This window comes from Pseudophryne corroboree, chromosome 6 (genome assembly GCF_028390025.1).
Source record: "Pseudophryne corroboree isolate aPseCor3 chromosome 6, aPseCor3.hap2, whole genome shotgun sequence".
Lineage (NCBI taxonomy): Eukaryota > Metazoa > Chordata > Amphibia > Anura > Myobatrachidae > Pseudophryne > Pseudophryne corroboree.
The window spans coordinates 255,203,789-255,222,154 of NC_086449.1; the positions used below are offsets into that span (position 1 = coordinate 255,203,789).

The following is an 18,366-nucleotide window of genomic DNA, read 5'->3' on the forward strand; positions in this document are numbered from 1 at the left end:
AGACAATAACGCCTTCTTTATAGCAGTCATGCAGGTGACTACTATGGGCCAGATGTATCAATCCTTGGAGAGCGATAAATTGCATGATCATAAAGTACCAGCCAACCAGCTCCCAACTGCCATGTTACAGAATGTGTTTGAAAAATAACAGTTAGGAGCTGATTGGCTGGTACTTTATCTCCGTGTTATTTATCACTCTCCAAGGCTTGATAAATCTAGGCCACTACAGCAATAGTGCAGCAGACATTTGCTCTTTCTCCACAGTGATCACAAGGTGATAATGCAGGAGAAAATAATGTATTATTTACGGCAGTCAAGAGGGATGGGGTAAACAAGTAAAACCACACTGAAACTACCAGTCTGCAGGGATGACCATACTTACACTGTCACCTGATGACTAGCATTATGCATTTATAATGTATACAGATGCTGGCTTATTTATCTTCATGTATTAATCCCTGTACTGATGTTTTCACAGCCTCTTTCAGTTTTACAAATAGCAGAGATAATTTAATGGCCCTTAAATGTAGCCTCAATTTGTCTTTAAAAAGCCCAATTGTTTTCCATTTTTTTCACTGCTCATTAACACAGAGGCTGACAGCTCATTACCAGGCAGTGCCATTGTTTATGAATTACCACTTTTACACTGCATGTTTTCCCTTTCTCCTGGCATAGTCATCTGAAATTCAGGAATTTTGTCTGAAAAATCTCACTGCTACAAGTGTATTCCCATTTTGCAATTCACTTAATGTGCAGATGCGATGTGCGGTGCTCAACGGTTTTGATCCAGAAATGTAATTTTCCTTTCCATAGCTTTATTTTGTTTTCCTGCTTTGAATTCTTTAGCTGGAATTGGATCAGAAGGACACGGTAAATACACTGCATCTATTTTCTGGGTACAGTGGAAGTAGATTACACGGGAAGCCAGTGTCGACGCATAAACCAGCCATTAACGCAAAATGCAAACTCCAATTTTCTACTTTTATTATTAATGCTGATTGTTTAATGCACTGTTCTGTTTTTCAGTTTGTACCTGTTTAAACTAGGCCTTGCCCCACAAATCCAGGACTTGTATGGAAAAGTAGAATTTACAGGTCAGGATTCATTAATTTATGTTTATATAGAAATTTATGTGTTTGATTTATGATGTTTTAATCATATATATGTTACCTGTCCTTGCAGGTGAGGACATGTTGTGTATATACAATTTTGGTTGCGTAATTTTTATGATCTGTGTAACTTTCTTCTCATTACCATGTGACTTGGTAAATTTAGCTGTTTATACTACTAACCAACACAGAATTTCTAGCAGTATGTATAACATAAAGGGTAAAACTGAAAATATTGTGTAGTTATAGAAATGCTTTTTGTAGACTTATAAAGATTTTAATGGACCGTTTTCTGTTGGGTGTATGTCATGTTGTAAATCATTTTATGCCAGTACATTCATTATGTGATGCATATCAACCTGATGTCACCATTATTAATATTATACTATTAAATACTTTTATTTAACTTGTTCATTATACATTAAAAATACATACCGAGAAATTAATATTGTACTAAATAGTTTCGATATTGGTAAAGGAGATTGCTATATCCATTCTAGTAAATATTTTTGTCATCTAGAACTATTTAATTTGGAAATTCTATGAGTTAAGGGTCTTCTAATTGCATGCAATTTGCTTGATTTTATTTTATTTAATACTATTCTGGAAAATGAAAATGAATTTCCATGGCAACTATAATACTCCCACATTGTGCCATGCAATTTGCAGCATGTTATAGTAGTATGTTATATTAGTTCATACCTCCCAACATGACCCTCTCCAGGAGGGATAGAATGCTCTGCTTCTGGACTTCCCTCATAATTTTTGATTGCCCTCACCTGTGCTGAAATACCTTTCTTATCCATTACCCTGTTCAACACAGGTACAGGCAATCATAAATTAAATAGAAAAGTCCAGAAGCAGAGCATTCTGTCCCTCCTGGAGGGGGCCATGTTGGAAAGTATGTTAGTTTAATATAGGCATGTCCAAACTGCGGCCCTCCAGCTGTTGAGAAACTACACATCCCAGCATGCCCTGACACAGCTTTAGTATTCTCTGACAGCAAAACTGTGTCGGGACATGCTGGGATATGTAGTTTCACAACAGCTGGAGGGCCGCAGTTTGGACATGCCTGGTTTAATACATTGAAAGATTACAGCCAAGATACTTATGCAATAAGAGGGACTGACAGTACTTTTTGACTAATTAAACTTAAGTTCCGATATATACAAAGTAACCTACTTCTCAGCTGTGGCTCTTTTTTTTTTTTTCCCATTTATCCTTCTCACAAATGTTCCCTGTTCTTATTGTCGTATATAGATCAGTTGGAGTAAACTCCAGTCTGTACATTGTTACAAATCAGTAGGAGTAAATTTCAACTGTAGATCTCAAAGATTTATTGTACATTTATAAAATAATTCAACCTGTGTATTATGCATGTTTGGTAGCTTCATTATGTTTCATTCTTTGCGTGTATCCCGTAATTTAAGATCATTTCATATTCAAGAGTCATAAAAGTTGCCTTTGAGGGTCCGACTATTGGAAAAGCAGTGTTTCCTCCATAACGAAGCTTAAATGTTTCTTACAGGTTTACCATACTATCCCTTTAAACTGGGACATATGGATTACACAGGTGGATGATTAAAACTAGGTGAAATACAGGCGTGAAGTTGGCCAACCAAGTAACCTGTATAATTCATGAGTGTCCCGGTTTAAAGGGATAGTATAGTAAGCCTAGTTATTTTACCAATATGTATGTGGCATTAGTAAGGTTTACTGCAGATGCTTCTCGGCTGTGATATTTTCTCTGTATCCATAGCCGAAGAGATTGATATAATGAAAAGCGAGCTTGAGAAATACGGGATTCAGATGCCAGCGTTTGGCAAAATTGGAGGAATCTTGGCCAGTGAGCTGTCTGTGGATGAAGCTGCATGTGAGTACTTGTTATGTTATTATTTGTTAGGGTAGTAATGTTTTTATGTTACAGCTGAAAATATTTCTGATACTAGTAAGTTATAGCCAAATAAGAAAAATGAAGTTATGAAGCACACAAATGTCAAACTTCTGGCTACATAGGTAGTATAAGTGAACCTTCAGGTGGTAGTGTTTCACAGATGGCAAGGTCCCAGCATATTGCACTTGGTCTGTGATTGAATGGGTTTTTACAAACCATTTTAGTTGTACTTCGGAGTTTTACATTCGTATGTAACACAAAATAGGCAGAAACACAAGGTGTATCAGTAAACATAGAGCAGTGAAAAGGTTTTTATGAAGCTGAAGTGGACATGCGACAGAAGCTGACCAATCAGCTGTGTTATTCTATGGCCAGACTTCACTTTCTAACTTCTGACAATTGTCAGCCTAGGACAGGCCTGGCCAACCTGTGGCTCTCCAGATGTTGTGAAACTACACATCCCAGCATGGCCTGCCACAGTTTTAGCATTCCCTAATAGCAAAACTGTGGCAAGGCATGATGGGACTTGTAGTTTTGCAGCAGCTGGAGAGCCACAGGCTGGCCAGGCCTGGCCTAGGAGATAGGCCTGTGCCAGTGGGGGGGATCTCAGAGGTAGTATACAGGTGTTATTCTAGTTTGCAGTATATTGTTCTTTTGTAATTCACTCCTTTTCTGTATTTAATTATGCAGATTACATCCAATGGTCCATTAATCATAGTGCTTAGTGCAAACCACCAGCAGCTGCAATAACATTTAATATATACTGTGCGGCTGTGCTGGGGAGATTCTTAGACGCTCTGATGTTTGCTACCAATCTCCTTTCAATGGATGCTTTTACAGACTACTTGCTTTCATCTAGCTAGAAACTATTTCCTGGAGGTAATCATCATATGTTAAATATAAAATAACTCTACTAGTACATTAGGCAGCTGACCAAATGTCCCCATTAAATGTATTTAGCAAATTAAACATTGATTACTTGCCTATGTGCCTATAGACATGCTTGCAACTTCCAACACAGCGGGCCTCCTACAGCTTTGTCATGTTCAGAACATACTTGTAGATAGATTCTAGTGAGATAGCACTGACAGCACACAAAACCTTACCATTGCTTGTGTAGTAGCAATGCTTTTAAACTTTTTGAATAAGTTTTTATTGGGTATGTTATAACACTTTTTACTGTCCTTGACCCAAGTACTCATTCGTAGGTGATTAACCTTCCTCTCATTGTGTAGAAACACTTTGGAAATGTAAGGTGTAGCATAAAATAAAATAAAATAAAAACCCTTGAAAGAGATTTAACAATAAACCAACCTATTCCAGCTTGCACACAGGTGCAGATCAGAAGCCCAGACCAATGAAATACTTAACCTTCTGAACATCACATGGGCAGACACAGGGATTCTAGGGGCAGGCTTCCAATGGTTGATTTTCGATCAAGTGTGGGCAGCTCATAAAGGGGCGTGGGGAGGGGAGGGGGGGGGGGGTGTAATTACCACGTAACAAGCTATAGTCTGCCTCATACAAAGTGCAGTGTATATAATACTTCAGCTATATACAGGACAAGCAATCACAGTAAGACATTAGATGAGGCAGTAGTACCAGCTGTCTAAGCTATAAAAAAAAAATTCGGATGTGGGCACCATTACACAATATAAGTCCCCTGCCCTGTGGCGATTTGGAGTATGACTGGGAGTCTTGAGGAGTGAAAGAAGGAACTAGCACCGGCGTGGGACATAAATGTATGCATTGGTCTCTATACACTAATACAGTATGAATCAACATTTCTCTATCGTCCTAGTGGATGCTGGGGTTCCTGAAAGGACCATGGGGAATAGCGGCTCCGCAGGAGACAGGGCACAAAAAGTAAAGCTTTCCGATCAGGTGGTGTGCACTGGCTCCTCCCCCTATGACCCTCCTCCAAGCCTCAGTTAGATTTTTGTGCCCGGCCGAGAAGGGTGCAATCTAGGTGGCTCTCCTAAAGAGCTGCTTAGAGAAAGTTTAGCTTAGGTTTTTTATTTTACAGTGAGTCCTGCTGGCAACAGGATCACTGCAACGAGGGACTTAGGGGAGAAGAAGTGAACTCACCTGCGTGCAGGATGGATTGGCTTCTTGGCTACTGGACATCAGCTCCAGAGGGACGATCACAGGTACAGCCTGGATGGTCACCGGAGCCTCGCCGCCGGCCCCCTTGCAGATGCTGAAACATGAAGAGGTCCAGAATCGGCGGCAGAAGACTCCTCAGTCTTCTAAAGGTAGCGCACAGCACTGCAGCTGTGCGCCATTTTCCTCTCAGCACACTTCACACGGCAGTCACTGAGGGTGCAGGGCGCTGGGAGGGGAGCGCCCTGGGAGGCAAATGAAAACCTATTTGGCTAAAAAATACCTCACATATAGCCTCCGGGGGCTATATGGAGATATTTAACCCCTGCCAGAATACACTAAAGAGCGGGAGACGAGCCCGCCGGAAAAGGGGCGGGGCCTATCTCCTCAGCACACAGCGCCATTTTCCTTACACAGCTCCGCTGGTCAGGACGGCTCCCAGGTCTCTCCCCTGCACTGCACTACAGAAACAGGGTAAAACAAGAGAGGGGGGGCAAAATAGTGGCAAAAATTATATTATAAAAGCAGCTATACAGGGAGCACTTATTATAAGGCTATCCCTGTCATATATAGCGCTTTTGGTGTGTGCTGGCAAACTCTCCCTCTGTCTCCCCAAAGGGCTAGTGGGGTCCTGTCTTCGTTAAGAGCATTCCCTGTGTGTCTGCTGTGTGTCGGTACGTGTGTGTCGACATGTATGAGGACGATATTGGTGTGGAGGCGGAGCAATTGCCAAATATGGGGATGTCACCTCCTAGGGGGTCGACACCAGAATGGATGCCTTTATTTATGGAATTACGGGATAGTGTCAACACGCTAAAGCAGTCGTTTGACGACATGAGATGGCCGGACAATCAGTTAGTGCCTGTCCAGGCGCCTCAAACACCGTCAGGGGCTGTAAAACGCCCTTTGCCTCAGTCGGTCGACACAGACCCAGACACAGGCACTGATTCCAGTGGCGACGGTGACGAATCAACCGTATTTTCCAGTAGGGCCACACGTTATATGATTTTGGCAATGAAGGAGGCGTTACATTTAGCTGATACTACAGGTACCACTAAACAGGGTATTATGTGGGGTGTGAAAAAACTACCTATAGTTTTTCCTGAATCAGAAGAACTAAATGATGTATGTGATGAAGCGTGGGTTGCCCCCGATAAAAAGATGCTAATTTCAAAGAAGTTATTAGCTTTATACCCTTTCCCGTCAGAGGTTAGGGCGCGCTGGGAAACACCTCCTAGGGTGGACAAGGCGCTCACACGCTTATCTAAACAAGTGGCGTTACCCTCTCCTGAGACGGCCGCACTTAAAGATCCAGCAGATAGGAGGATGGAAAATATCCAAAAAAGTATATACACACATACAGGTGTTATACTACGACCAGCTATAGCGACAGCCTGGATGTGCAGTGCTGGAGTAGCTTGGTCAGAGTCCCTGATTGAAAATATTGATACCCTGGATAGGGACAATGTTTTACTGTCTTTAGAGCAAATAAAGGATGCATTTCTTTATATGCGTGATGCACAGAGGGATATCTGCACACTGGCATCACGGGTAAGTGCTATGTCCATTTCGGCCAGAAGAAGTTTATGGACGCGACAGTGGTCAGGCGATGCGGACTCAAAACGGCATATGGAAGTTTTGCCGTATAAAGGGGAGGAGTTATTTGGAGTCGGTCTATCAGATTTGGTGGCCACGGCTACAGCCGGGAAATCCACCTTTTTACCTCAAGCTACTCCCCAACAGAAAAAGACACCGACTTTTCAACCGCAGCCCTTTCGTTCCTTTAAAAACAAGAGAGCAAAGGGATATTCATATCTGCCACGAGGCAGAGGAAGGGGGAAGAGACACCAACAGGCAGCTCCTTCCCAGGAACAGAAGCCCTCCCCCGCTTCTACAAAAGCCTCAGCATGACGCTGGGGCTTCTCAAGCGGACTCGGGGGCGGTGGGCGGTCGTCTCAAGAATTTCAGCGCGCAGTGGGCTCACTCGCAGGTAGATCCCTGGATCCTGCAGATAATATCTCAGGGGTACAGGTTGGAACTAGAGACAGATCCGCCTCGCCGTTTCCTGAAGTCTGCTTTACCAACGTCCCCCTCAGAAAGGGAAACGGTTTTGGAAGCCATTCACAAGCTGTACTCTCAGCAGGTGATAGTCAAGGTACCTCTTCTACAACAGGGAAAGGGGTATTATTCCACTCTATTTGTGGTACCGAAGCCGGACGGCTCGGTAAGACCTATTCTAAATCTGAAGTCCTTGAACCTGTACATAAAGAAGTTCAAGTTCAAAATGGAGTCACTCAGAGCAGTGATAGCGAACCTGGAAGAAGGGGACTTTATGGTGTCCTTGGACATCAACGATGCGTACCTCCACGTTCCAATTTACCCCTCACACCAGGGGTACCTCAGGTTCGTTGTACAAAACTGTCACTATCAGTTTCAGACGCTGCCGTTCGGATTGTCCACGGCACCTCGGGTCTTTACAAAGGTAATGGCCGAGATGATGATTCTTCTTCGAAGAAAAGGCGTATTAATTATCCCATACTTGGACGATCTCCTAATAAGGGCAAGGTCCAGAGAACAGCTAGAGAGGGGATTAGCACTGTCTCAAGAAGTGCTAAAACAGCACGGCTGGATTCTGAATATTCCAAAATCCCAGTTAATGCCGACAACTCGTCTGCTGTTCCTAGGGATGATTCTGGACACGGTTCAGAAAAAGGTTTTTCTCCCGGAGGAAAAAGCCAAGGAGTTATCCGAGCTTGTCAGGAACCTCCTAAAACCAGGAAAGGTGTCTGTACATCAATGCACAAGAGTCCTGGGAAAAATGGTGGCTTCTTACGAAGCAATTCCATTCGGCAGATTCCATGCACGAATTTTCCAGAGGGATCTGTTGGACAAATGGTCAGGGTCGCATCTTCAGATGCACCAGCGGATAACCCTGTCTCCAAGGACAAGGGTATCTCTTCTGTGGTGGTTGCAGAGTGCTCATCTATTGGAGGGCCGCAGATTCGGCATACAGGATTGGATCCTGGTGACCACGGACGCCAGCCTGAGAGGCTGGGGAGCAGTCACACAAGGAAGAAACTTCCAGGGAGTGTGGACGAGCCTGAAAACGTCTCTTCACATAAACATTCTGGAACTAAGAGCAATCTACAATGCTCTAAGCCAGGCAGAACCTCTGCTTCAAGGAAAACCGGTGTTGATCCAGTCGGACAACATCACGGCAGTCGCCCATGTAAACAGACATGGCGGCACAAGAAGCAGGAGTGCAATGGCAGAAGCTGCAAGGATTCTTCGCTGGGCAGAGAATCATGTGATAGCACTGTCAGCAGTGTTCATCCCGGGAGTGGACAACTGGGAAGCAGACTTCCTCAGCAGACACAACCTTCACCCGGGAGAGTGGGGACTTCATCCGGAAGTCTTCCACATGCTGGTAACCCGTTGGGAAAGACCAATGGTGGACATGATGGCGTCTCGCCTCAACAAAAAACTGGACAGGTATTGCGCCAGGTCAAGAGATCCGCAGGCAATAGCTGTGGACGCGCTGGTAACGCCTTGGGTGTACCAGTCGGTGTATGTGTTTCCTCCTCTGCCTCTCATACCAAAAGTATTGAGAATTATACGGCAAAGAGGCGTAAGAACGATACTAGTGGTTCCGGATTGGCCAAGAAGGACTTGGTACCCGGAACTTCAAGAGATGATCACGGAAGATCCGTGGCCTCTACCTCTAAGGAGGGACTTGCTTCAGCAGGGTCCCTGTCTGTTTCAAGACTTACCGCGGCTGCGTTTGACGGCATGGCGGTTGAACGCCGGATCTTAAAGGAAAAAGGCATGCCGGAAGAAGTCATTCCTACTTTGATTAAAGCAAGGAAGGAAGTAACCGTGCAACACTATCACCGCATTTGGCGAAGATATGTTGCGTGGTGCGAGGATCGGAGTGCTCCGACGGAGGAATTTCAACTGGGTCGATTCCTACATTTCCTGCAATCAGGATTGTCTATGGGTCTCAAATTGGGATCTATTAAGGTTCAAATTTCGGCCCTGTCGATTTTCTTTCAAAAAGAATTGGCTTCAGTTCCTGAAGTCCAGACTTTTGTTAAGGGAGTGCTGCATATACAGCCTCCTGTGGTGCCTCCAGTGGCACCGTGGGATCTCAATGTGGTTTTGGAATTTCTAAAATCTCATTGGTTTGAACCACTAAAAAAGGTGGATTTAAAATATCTCACATGGAAAGTGACCATGTTACTAGCCCTGGCTTCGGCCAGGAGAGTGTCAGAACTGGCAGCTTTATCTTACAAAAGCCCATATCTGATTTTCCATTCGGACAGGGCAAAACTGCGGACTCGTCCGCATTTTCTCCCTAAGGTGGTGTCAGCATTTCATCTGAACCAGCCTATTGTAGTGCCTGCGGCTACAAGTGACTTGGAGGACTCCAAGTTACTGGACGTTGTCAGAGCATTAAAAATATATATTGCAAGGACAGCTGGAGTCAGAAAATCTGACTCGTTGTTTATATTGTATGCACCCAACAAGTTGGGTGCTCCTGCGTCTAAGCAGACGATTGCTCGTTGGATCTGTAGCACAATCCAACTTGCACATTCTGTGGCAGGCCTGCCACAGCCTAAATCTGTAAAGGCCCACTCCACAAGGAAGGTGGGCTCATCTTGGGCGGCTGCCCGAGGGGTCTCGGCATTACAACTTTGCCGAGCAGCTACGTGGTCAGGGGAGAACACGTTTGTAAAATTTTACAAATTTGATACTCTGGCTAAGGAGGACCTGGAGTTCTCTCATTCGGTGCTACAGAGTCATCCGCACTCTCCCGCCCGTTTGGGAGCTTTGGTATAATCCCCATGGTCCTTTTCAGGAACCCCAGCATCCACTAGGACGATAGAGAAAATAAGAATTTACTTACCGATAATTCTATTTCTCGTAGTCCGTAGTGGATGCTGGGCGCCCATCCCAAGTGCGGATTATCTGCAATAATTGTACATAGTTATTGTTAACTAATTCGGGTTATTGTTTAGGAAGCCATCTTTCGGAGGCTCCTCTGTTATCATACTGTTAACTGGGTTTGATCACAAGTTGTACGGTGTGATTGGTGTGGCTGGTATGAGTCTTACCCGGGATTCAAAATTCCTCCCTTATTGTGTACGCTCGTCCGGGCACAGTACCTAACTGAGGCTTGGAGGAGGGTCATAGGGGGAGGAGCCAGTGCACACCACCTGATCGGAAAGCTTTACTTTTTGTGCCCTGTCTCCTGCGGAGCCGCTATTCCCCATGGTCCTTTCAGGAACCCCAGCATCCACTACGGACTCCGAGAAATAGAATTATCGGTAAGTAAATTCTTATTTTTAGATGGTCTAGAGAATAGGCTGTAGGGGAAGGGAGTCTAAAAAACAAACTGTCTGCATTAAACTGTTTATATTATGTATTTATATTTATTTATTATAAAAGATAAACAGTAGGTGGCATAACTGAGATTTGTAAGCACACATTCTCCATCATAAGACGCCTGTCTCTTCTTGCTGGCGGCTGCTCTCTGGTGTAGTAGACCTGCTTGCGCAATCTGATACACATATACAGCAGACTTGGTAGGAGAAACTTCTGCCACTGGGCATGCGCAACACCTCATCCTGTCCCTTTATATTGCATGATATGGCCGCATCTCTAGTATAATTATAGAATTTCTCTATCGTCCTAGTGGATGCTGGGGTTCCTGAAAGGACCATGGGGAATAGCGGCTCCGCAGGAGACAGGGCACAAAAAGTAAAGCTTTACGATCAGGTGGTGTGTACTGGCTCCTCCCCCTATGACCCTCCTCCAAGCCTCAGTTAGATTTTTGTGCCCGGCCGAGAAGGGTGCAATCTAGGTGGCTCTCCTAAAGAGCTGCTTAGAAAAGTTTAGCTTAGGTTTTTTATTTTACAGTGAGTCCTGCTGGCAACAGGATCACTGCAACGAGGGACTTAGGGGAGAAGAAGTGAACTCACCTGCGTGCAGGATGGATTGGCTTCTTGGCTACTGGACATCAGCTCCAGAGGGACGATCACAGGTACAGCCTGGATGGTCACCGGAGCCTTGCCGCCGGCCCCCTTGCAGATGCTGAAGTAAGAAGAGGTCCAGAATCGGCGGCAGAAGACTCCTCAGTCTTCTAAAGGTAGCGCACAGCACTGCAGCTGTGCGCCATTTTCCTCTCAGCACACTTCACACGGCAGTCACTGAGGGTGCAGGGCGCTGGGAGGGGGGCGCCCTGGGAGGCAAATGAAAACCTATTTTGGCTAAAAATACCTCACATATAGCCTCCGGAGGCTATATGGAGATATTTAACCCCTGCCAGAATCCGTTAAGAGCGGGAGACGAGGCCGCCGAAAAAGGGGCGGGGCCTATCTCCTCAGCACACAGCGCCATTTTCCCTCACAGAAAGGCTGGAGGGAAGGTTCCCAGGCTCTCCCCTGCACTGCACTACAGAAACAGGGTTAAAACAGAGAGGGGGGGCACTAATTTGGCGTTAGAAATATATAAAAAAGATGCTATAAGGGAAAACACTTATATAAGGTTGTCCCTATATAATTATAGCGTTTTTGGTGTGTGCTGGCAAACTCTCCCTCTGTCTCTCCAAAGGGCTAGTGGGTCCTGTCCTCTATCAGAGCATTCCCTGTGTGTGTGCTGTGTGTCGGTACGTGTGTGTCGACATGTATGAGGACGATGTTGGTGAGGAGGCGGAGCAATTGCCTGTAATGGTGATGTCACTCTCTAGGGAGTCGACACCGGAATGGATAGCTTATTTAGGGAATTACGTGATAATGTCAACACGCTGCAAGGTCGGTTGACGACATGAGACGGCCGACAAACAATTAGTACCGGTCCAGACGTCTCAAAAACACCGTCAGGGGTTTTAAAACGCCCGTTTACTTTAGTCGGTCGACACAGACACAGACAGGGACACTGAATCCAGTGTCGACGGTGAATAAACAAACGTATTCCTTATTAGGGCCACACGTTAAAGGCAATGAAGGAGGTGTTACATATTTCTGATACTACAAGTACCACAAAAGAGGGTATTATGTGGGATGTGAAAAAACTACCGTAGTTTTTCCTGAATCAGATAAATTAAATAAAGTGTGTGATGATGCGTGGGTTCCCCCCGATAGAAAATTATGGGCGGTATACCCTTTCCCGCCAGAAGTTAGGGCGCGTTGGGAAACACCCCTTAGGGTGGATAAGGCGCTCACACGCTTATCAAAACAAGTGGCGGTACCGTCTATAGATAGGGCCGTCCTCAAGGACCAGCTGACAGGAGGCTGGAAAATATCATAAAAAGTATATACACACATACTGGTGTTATACTGCGACCAGCGATCGCCTCAGCCTGGATGTGCAGAGCTGGGGTGGCTTGGTCGGATTCCCTGACTAAAAATATTGATACCCTTGACAGGGACAGTATTTTATTGACTATAGAGCATTTAAAGGATGCATTTCTATATATGCGAGATGCACAGAGGGATATTTGCACTCTGGCATCAAGAGTAAATGCGATGTCCATATCTGCCAGAAGATGTTATGGACACGACAGTGGTCAGGTGATGCAGATTCCAAACGGCACAAAGGTGTATTGCCGTATAAAGGAAGAGGAGTTATTTGGGGTCGGTCCATCGGACCTGGTGGCCACGGCAACTGCTGGAAAATCCACCGTTTTTACCCTAAGTCACATCTCTGCAGAAAAAGACACCGTCTTTTCAGCCTCAGTCCTTTCGTCCCTATAAGATCATATCTGCCCAGGGATAGAGGAAAGGGAAGAAGACTGCAGCAGGCAGCCCATTCCCAGGAACAGAAGCGTTCCACCGCTTCTGACAAGTTCTCAGCATGGCGCTGAGACTGTACAGGACCCCTGGATCCTACAAGTAGTATCCCAGGGGTACAGATTGGAATGTCGAGACGTTTCCCCTTCGCAGGCTCCTGAAGTCTGCTTTACCAAGGTCTCCCTCCGACAAGGAGGCAGTATGGGAAAAAATTCACAAGCTGTATTCCCAGCAGGTGATAATTAAATTACCCCTCCTACTACAAGAAAAGGGGTATTATTCCACACTATATTGTGGTACTGAAGCCAGAAGGCTAGGTGAGACTTATTCTAAAAAAAAAATTTTTGAACACTTACAAAGGTTCAAATCAAGATGGAGTCACTCAGAGCAGTGATAACGAACCAGGAAGAAGGGGACTATATAGTGTCCCGGGACATCAGGGATGCTTACCTCTATGTCCCAAATTTGCCCTTCTCACTAAGGGTACCTCAGGTTCGTGGTGCAGAACTGTCACTATCAGTTTCAGACGCTGCCGTTTGGATTGTCCACGGCACCCCGGGTCTTTACCAAGGTAATGGCCGAAATCATGATTCTTCTTCGAAGAAAAGGCGTCTTAATTATCCCTTACTTGGACGATCTCCTGATAAGGGCATAGTCCAGGGAACAGTTGGAGGTCGGAGTAGCACTATCTCGGATACTGCTACAACAGCACGGGTGGATTCTAAATATTCCAAAATCGCAGCTGATCCCGACGACACGTCTGCTGTGCCTAGGGATGATTCTGGACACAGTCCAGAAAAAGGTGTTTCTCCCGGAAGAGAAAGCCAGGGAGTTATCCGAGCTAGTCAGGAACCTCCTAAAAACAGTGCATCATTGCACAAGGGTCCTGGTAAAAATGGTGGCTTCCTACGAAGCAATTCCATTCGGCAGATTTCACGCAAGAACTTTTCAGTGGGATCTGCTGGACAAATGGTCCGGATCGCATCTTCAGATGCATCAGCGGATAACCCTATATCCAAGGACAAGGGTGTCTCTCCTGTGGTGGTTATAGAGTGCTCATCTTCTAGAGGGCCGCAGATTCGGCATTCAGGATTGGATGCTGGTGACCACGGAGCCCAGCCCGAGAGGCTGGGGAGCAGTCACACAAGGAAAAAATTTCCAGGGAGTGTGATCAAGTCTGGAGACTTTTCTCCACATAAATATACTGGAGCTAAGGGTAAATTTATAATGCTCTAAGCTTAGCAAGACCTCTGCTTCAAGGTCAGCCGGTATTGATCCAGTGGGAAAAACATCACGGCAGTCGCCCACGTAAACAGACAGGGCGACACAAGAAGCAGGAGGGCAATGGCAAAAACTGCAAGGACTTTTCGCTGGGCGGAAAATCATGTGATAGCACTGTCAGCAGTGTTTCATCCCGGGAATGGAAACTGGGAAGCAGACTTCCTCAGCAGGCACGACCTCCACCCGGGAGAGTGGAAACTTCATCGGGAAGTTTTTTCCACTTGATTGTAAACCGTTGGGAAATACCAAAGGTGGACATGATGGCGTCCCGTCTGAACAAAAAACGGGACAGGTATTGCGCCAGGTCAAGAGACCCTCAGGCAATAGCTGTGGACGTTCTGGTAACACCGTGGGTGTACCAGTCGGTGTATGTGTTCCCTCCTCTGCTTCTCATACCTAAGGTGCTGAGAATTATAAGACGTAGAGGAGTAAGAACTATACTCATGGCTCCGGATTGGCCAAGAAGGACTTGGTACCCGGAACTTCAAGAGATGCTTACAGAGGTCTTATGGCCTCTGCCGCTAAGAAGGGACTTGCTTCAGCAAGTACCATGTCTGTTCCAAGACTTACCGCAGCTGCGTTTGTCGGCATGGCGGTGGAACGCCGGATCCTAAGGGAAAAAGGCATTCCGGAAGAGGTCATTCCTACCCTGGTCAAAGCCAGAAAGGAGGTGACCGCACAACATTATCACCACATGTGGCGAAAATATGTTGCGTGGTGTGAGGCCAGGAAGGCCCCACAAAGAAATTTCAACTCGGTCGTTTCCTGCATTTCCTGCAAACAGGAGTGTCTATGGGCCTCAAATTGGGGTCCATTAAGGTTCAAATTTCGGCCCTGTCGATTTTCTTCCAGAAAGAATTGGCTTCAGTTCCTGAAGTCCAGAAGTTTGTCAAGGGAGTATTGCATATACAACCCCCTTTTGTGCCTCCAGTGGCACTGTGGGATCTCAACGTAGTTCTGGGATTCCTCAAATCACATTGGTTTAAAACCAGTCAAATCTGTGGATTTGAAGCATCTCACATGAAAAGTGACCATGCTCTTGGCCCTGGCCTGGACCAGGCGAGTGTCAAATTGGTGGTTTTTTCTCAAAAAAGCCCATATCTGTTTGTCCATTCGGACAGGGCAGAGCTGCGGACTCGTCCCCAGTTCTCTCCCTAAGGTGGTGTCAGTGTTTCACCTGAACCAGCTTATTGTGGTGCCTTGCACCTACTAGGGACTTGGAGGACTCCAAGTTGCTAGATGTTGTCAGGGCCCTGAAAATATGTTCCAGGACGGCTGGAGTCAGGAAAACTGACTTGCTGTTATCCTGTATGCACCCAACAAACTGGGTGCTCTTGCTTCTAAGCAGACTATTGCTAGTTGGATGTGTAATACAATTCAGCTTGCACATTCTGTGGCAGGCCTGCCACAGCCAAAATATGTAAATGCCCATTCCACAAGGAAGGTGGGCTCATCTTGGGCGGCTGCCCGAGGGGTCTCGGCTTTACAACTTTGCCGAGCGGTTATTTAGTCAGGGGCAAACACGTTTGTAAAATCCTACAAATTTGATACCCTGGCTAAGGAGGACCTGGAGTTCTCTCATTCGGTGCTGCAGAGTCATCCGCACTCTCCCGCCCGTTTGGGAGCTTTGGTATTATCCCCATGGTCCTTTCAGGAACCCCAGCATCCACTAGGACGATAGAGAAAATAAGAATTTACTTACCGATAATTCTATTTCTCGGAGTCCGTAGTGGATGCTGGGCGCCCATCCCAAGTGCGGATTGTCTGCAATACTTGTACATAGTTACAAAAATCGGGTTATTATTGTTGTGAGCCATCTTTTCAGAGGCTCCGCTGTTATCATACTGTTAACTGGGTTCAGATCACAGGTTGTACAGTGTGATTGGTGTGGCTGGTATGAGTCTTACCCGGGATTCAAAATCCTTCCTTATTGTGTACGCTCGTCCGGGCACAGTACCTAACTGAGTCTTGGAGGAGGGTCATAGGGGGAGGAGCCAGTACACACCACCTGATCGTAAAGCTTTACTTTTTGTGCCCTGTCTCCTGCGGAGCCGCTATTCCCCATGGTCCTTTCAGGAACCCCAGCATCCACTACGGACTCCGAGAAATAGAATTATCGGTAAGTAAATTCTTATTTATATGCTACTGCTATTGTGGTCATGATTTCAGACACTGTGGTGGGGCATTTCCATGAAACTAGAACGCCGCCCTCCTTCCCTCCTCCTCCCGTTTACTTGTACATCTGTAAGGGCTATTTCACATGCTGCGGTTTTGACCGCTGTTTGCCGAGCCAGGATTGCAGTAAGTACTTAAGCCAGATGAGTCATTTCACACGGTACGGACACAGCATGGTTGCCGTGTAGCAGCCGGATCTATCCACTGAATAGGATGGCTGCCGGGCCGAGCCCGTGCTGCCCCTGGAGGCATTGGAGAGTGTGTGTGTGTGTGTGTGTGTGTGTGTGTGTGTGTGTGTGTGTGTGTGTGTGAGAATGTGTTCTTTCACACACACCGGGTTTTTGTGACGCTGCTGCTGCACATGCATACAGCATTTTACACGGCACAACCCCGCAGTGTGTGTAAGGTACTGCCGGACGGTAAAAAACTGGACAAAGTTTGTCCGGTTATTTGCCAACTGGTCAAAACTGCAGCGTGTGAAATAGTCCTAATGGTCTTTTTAAAAGCTTATACTGTTACAAAATAGTGAAGTCACACAGTATTACTTCAGCTACTACCGTCTCTGACACTCTTGGGATGAGAACCACCACTGACATTTCTCCAGTTCAGAGAGGCTTCAGAAACTCTTATTTGTGAATGTTATTAGTTGCTCCAGTATAAGATATATTGTATTTTAAGTTTAGTGTTCCTGTGAGAAATATACATCATGAATGGTTCTCCTGAACAATATATAACCCTGCCTAAAGCATTGAGATGTTAGATTTTAATTCTTATTTACAGAATGCTCAGTGTAGAGATCCCTATGTGTGTGTGTGTGTATATATATATATATATATATATATATATATACACATACATATAATGTGTGTAATTATTGTACACCAAAAGAAAGAACATTACAGCCCCCTAGCTTTTAGTGCAGCACATCTCTAGCCGGTAGGCTCTGAATTATCTCACAGATAAACATTGGAATGTATCCTACTAGAATTTCCTGTGTTTCATTCACTTTGAAGCTTGTTGCGTGACTAACGTCTTCATTTCTGTGATTGTTATGAATACATATTGATGAAAAGCAGAACCATTGCTGACTAAATTAAAGATTATTGTCATCTTGTGTTTTGCAGTGCATGCAGCTGTAATTGCCATCAATGAAGCCATTGATCGGGGCGTTCCTACTGAAACATATACTGCACTTAAGAATCCGAATGCCATGCTAGTAAACCTTAATGAGCCCCTGGCTCCTGTTTATCAGAATATACTTTATCAAGCAAAGCAGCACAAAATGGAGAGTGCTAAAAAACGGGTGAGTCACATGAGAGAAACTAAAGTGAACCTACAAAGTAACACACCCAGGCTATAATTCTACCACTGTGCCAGAGTGCACGTGACAGGATTGGTGCGCAGTCTGGCCGTACTGTACATGTAGGCAGCTCATCGGATGAAATTCAGATGTTTACCACATGTCATGCTTCCAGGGCATCTGTGTGGTTGGAGAACGATGACAGACTTAGGCCATCTTCCACCCACATGTTCATTATTAATGCAATTGATTATGGTCAGACAACTATCGGACTCGTTTTGAGGCTACGTGATATTGAGCCACTTGTCGGTTATCACTGCTGACAGTGCAGTGTGTGTTGCCAGCTTTACTTAAAACAAAACAACACTGTTTTTTGTGTGCTCAGATCAACGCTGAGAATGCAGGGGAGGAGCGGGATGTGTATGAAGAGCTGCTCACCCAAGCGGAAATACAAGGCAATGTCAACAAAGTGAATTGTAAGTACGGAATTTGGTTATGGACAATACTTTAATTTAAGAGGCAAGAAAGAGGAAAATTACCAGTGCTGGCTGATCATATTAATTGAAAAAATTAGTTAAAAATCCGAAAGGCTTGTTAATAATAAACACATTTATTACTGACACATATTTTCGATGAACACATTAAATAAAATTAAAATATGCCACATATAAGCCTGTAAGGGATATCAATAATTATAGTTCCGCAGTATTAGCT

The 18,366-nt window shown here is 45.2% G+C and overlaps 1 protein-coding gene across 1 annotated transcript in view; it reads left to right on the forward strand.

The window, feature by feature from the left end:
• The window catches only part of IQGAP1 (IQ motif containing GTPase activating protein 1), a 408,002-nt gene that overhangs the window by 261,799 nt on the left and 127,837 nt on the right, over positions 1-18,366 (forward strand). Inside the window, exons 6-9 of the mRNA XM_063925920.1 lie at positions 1,027-1,094; positions 2,869-2,982; positions 17,477-17,655; positions 18,038-18,128. Of these exons, the coding sequence (XP_063781990.1) occupies positions 1,027-1,094; positions 2,869-2,982; positions 17,477-17,655; positions 18,038-18,128 (452 nt within the window). The remainder of the gene's footprint in view (positions 1-1,026; positions 1,095-2,868; positions 2,983-17,476; positions 17,656-18,037; positions 18,129-18,366) is intronic.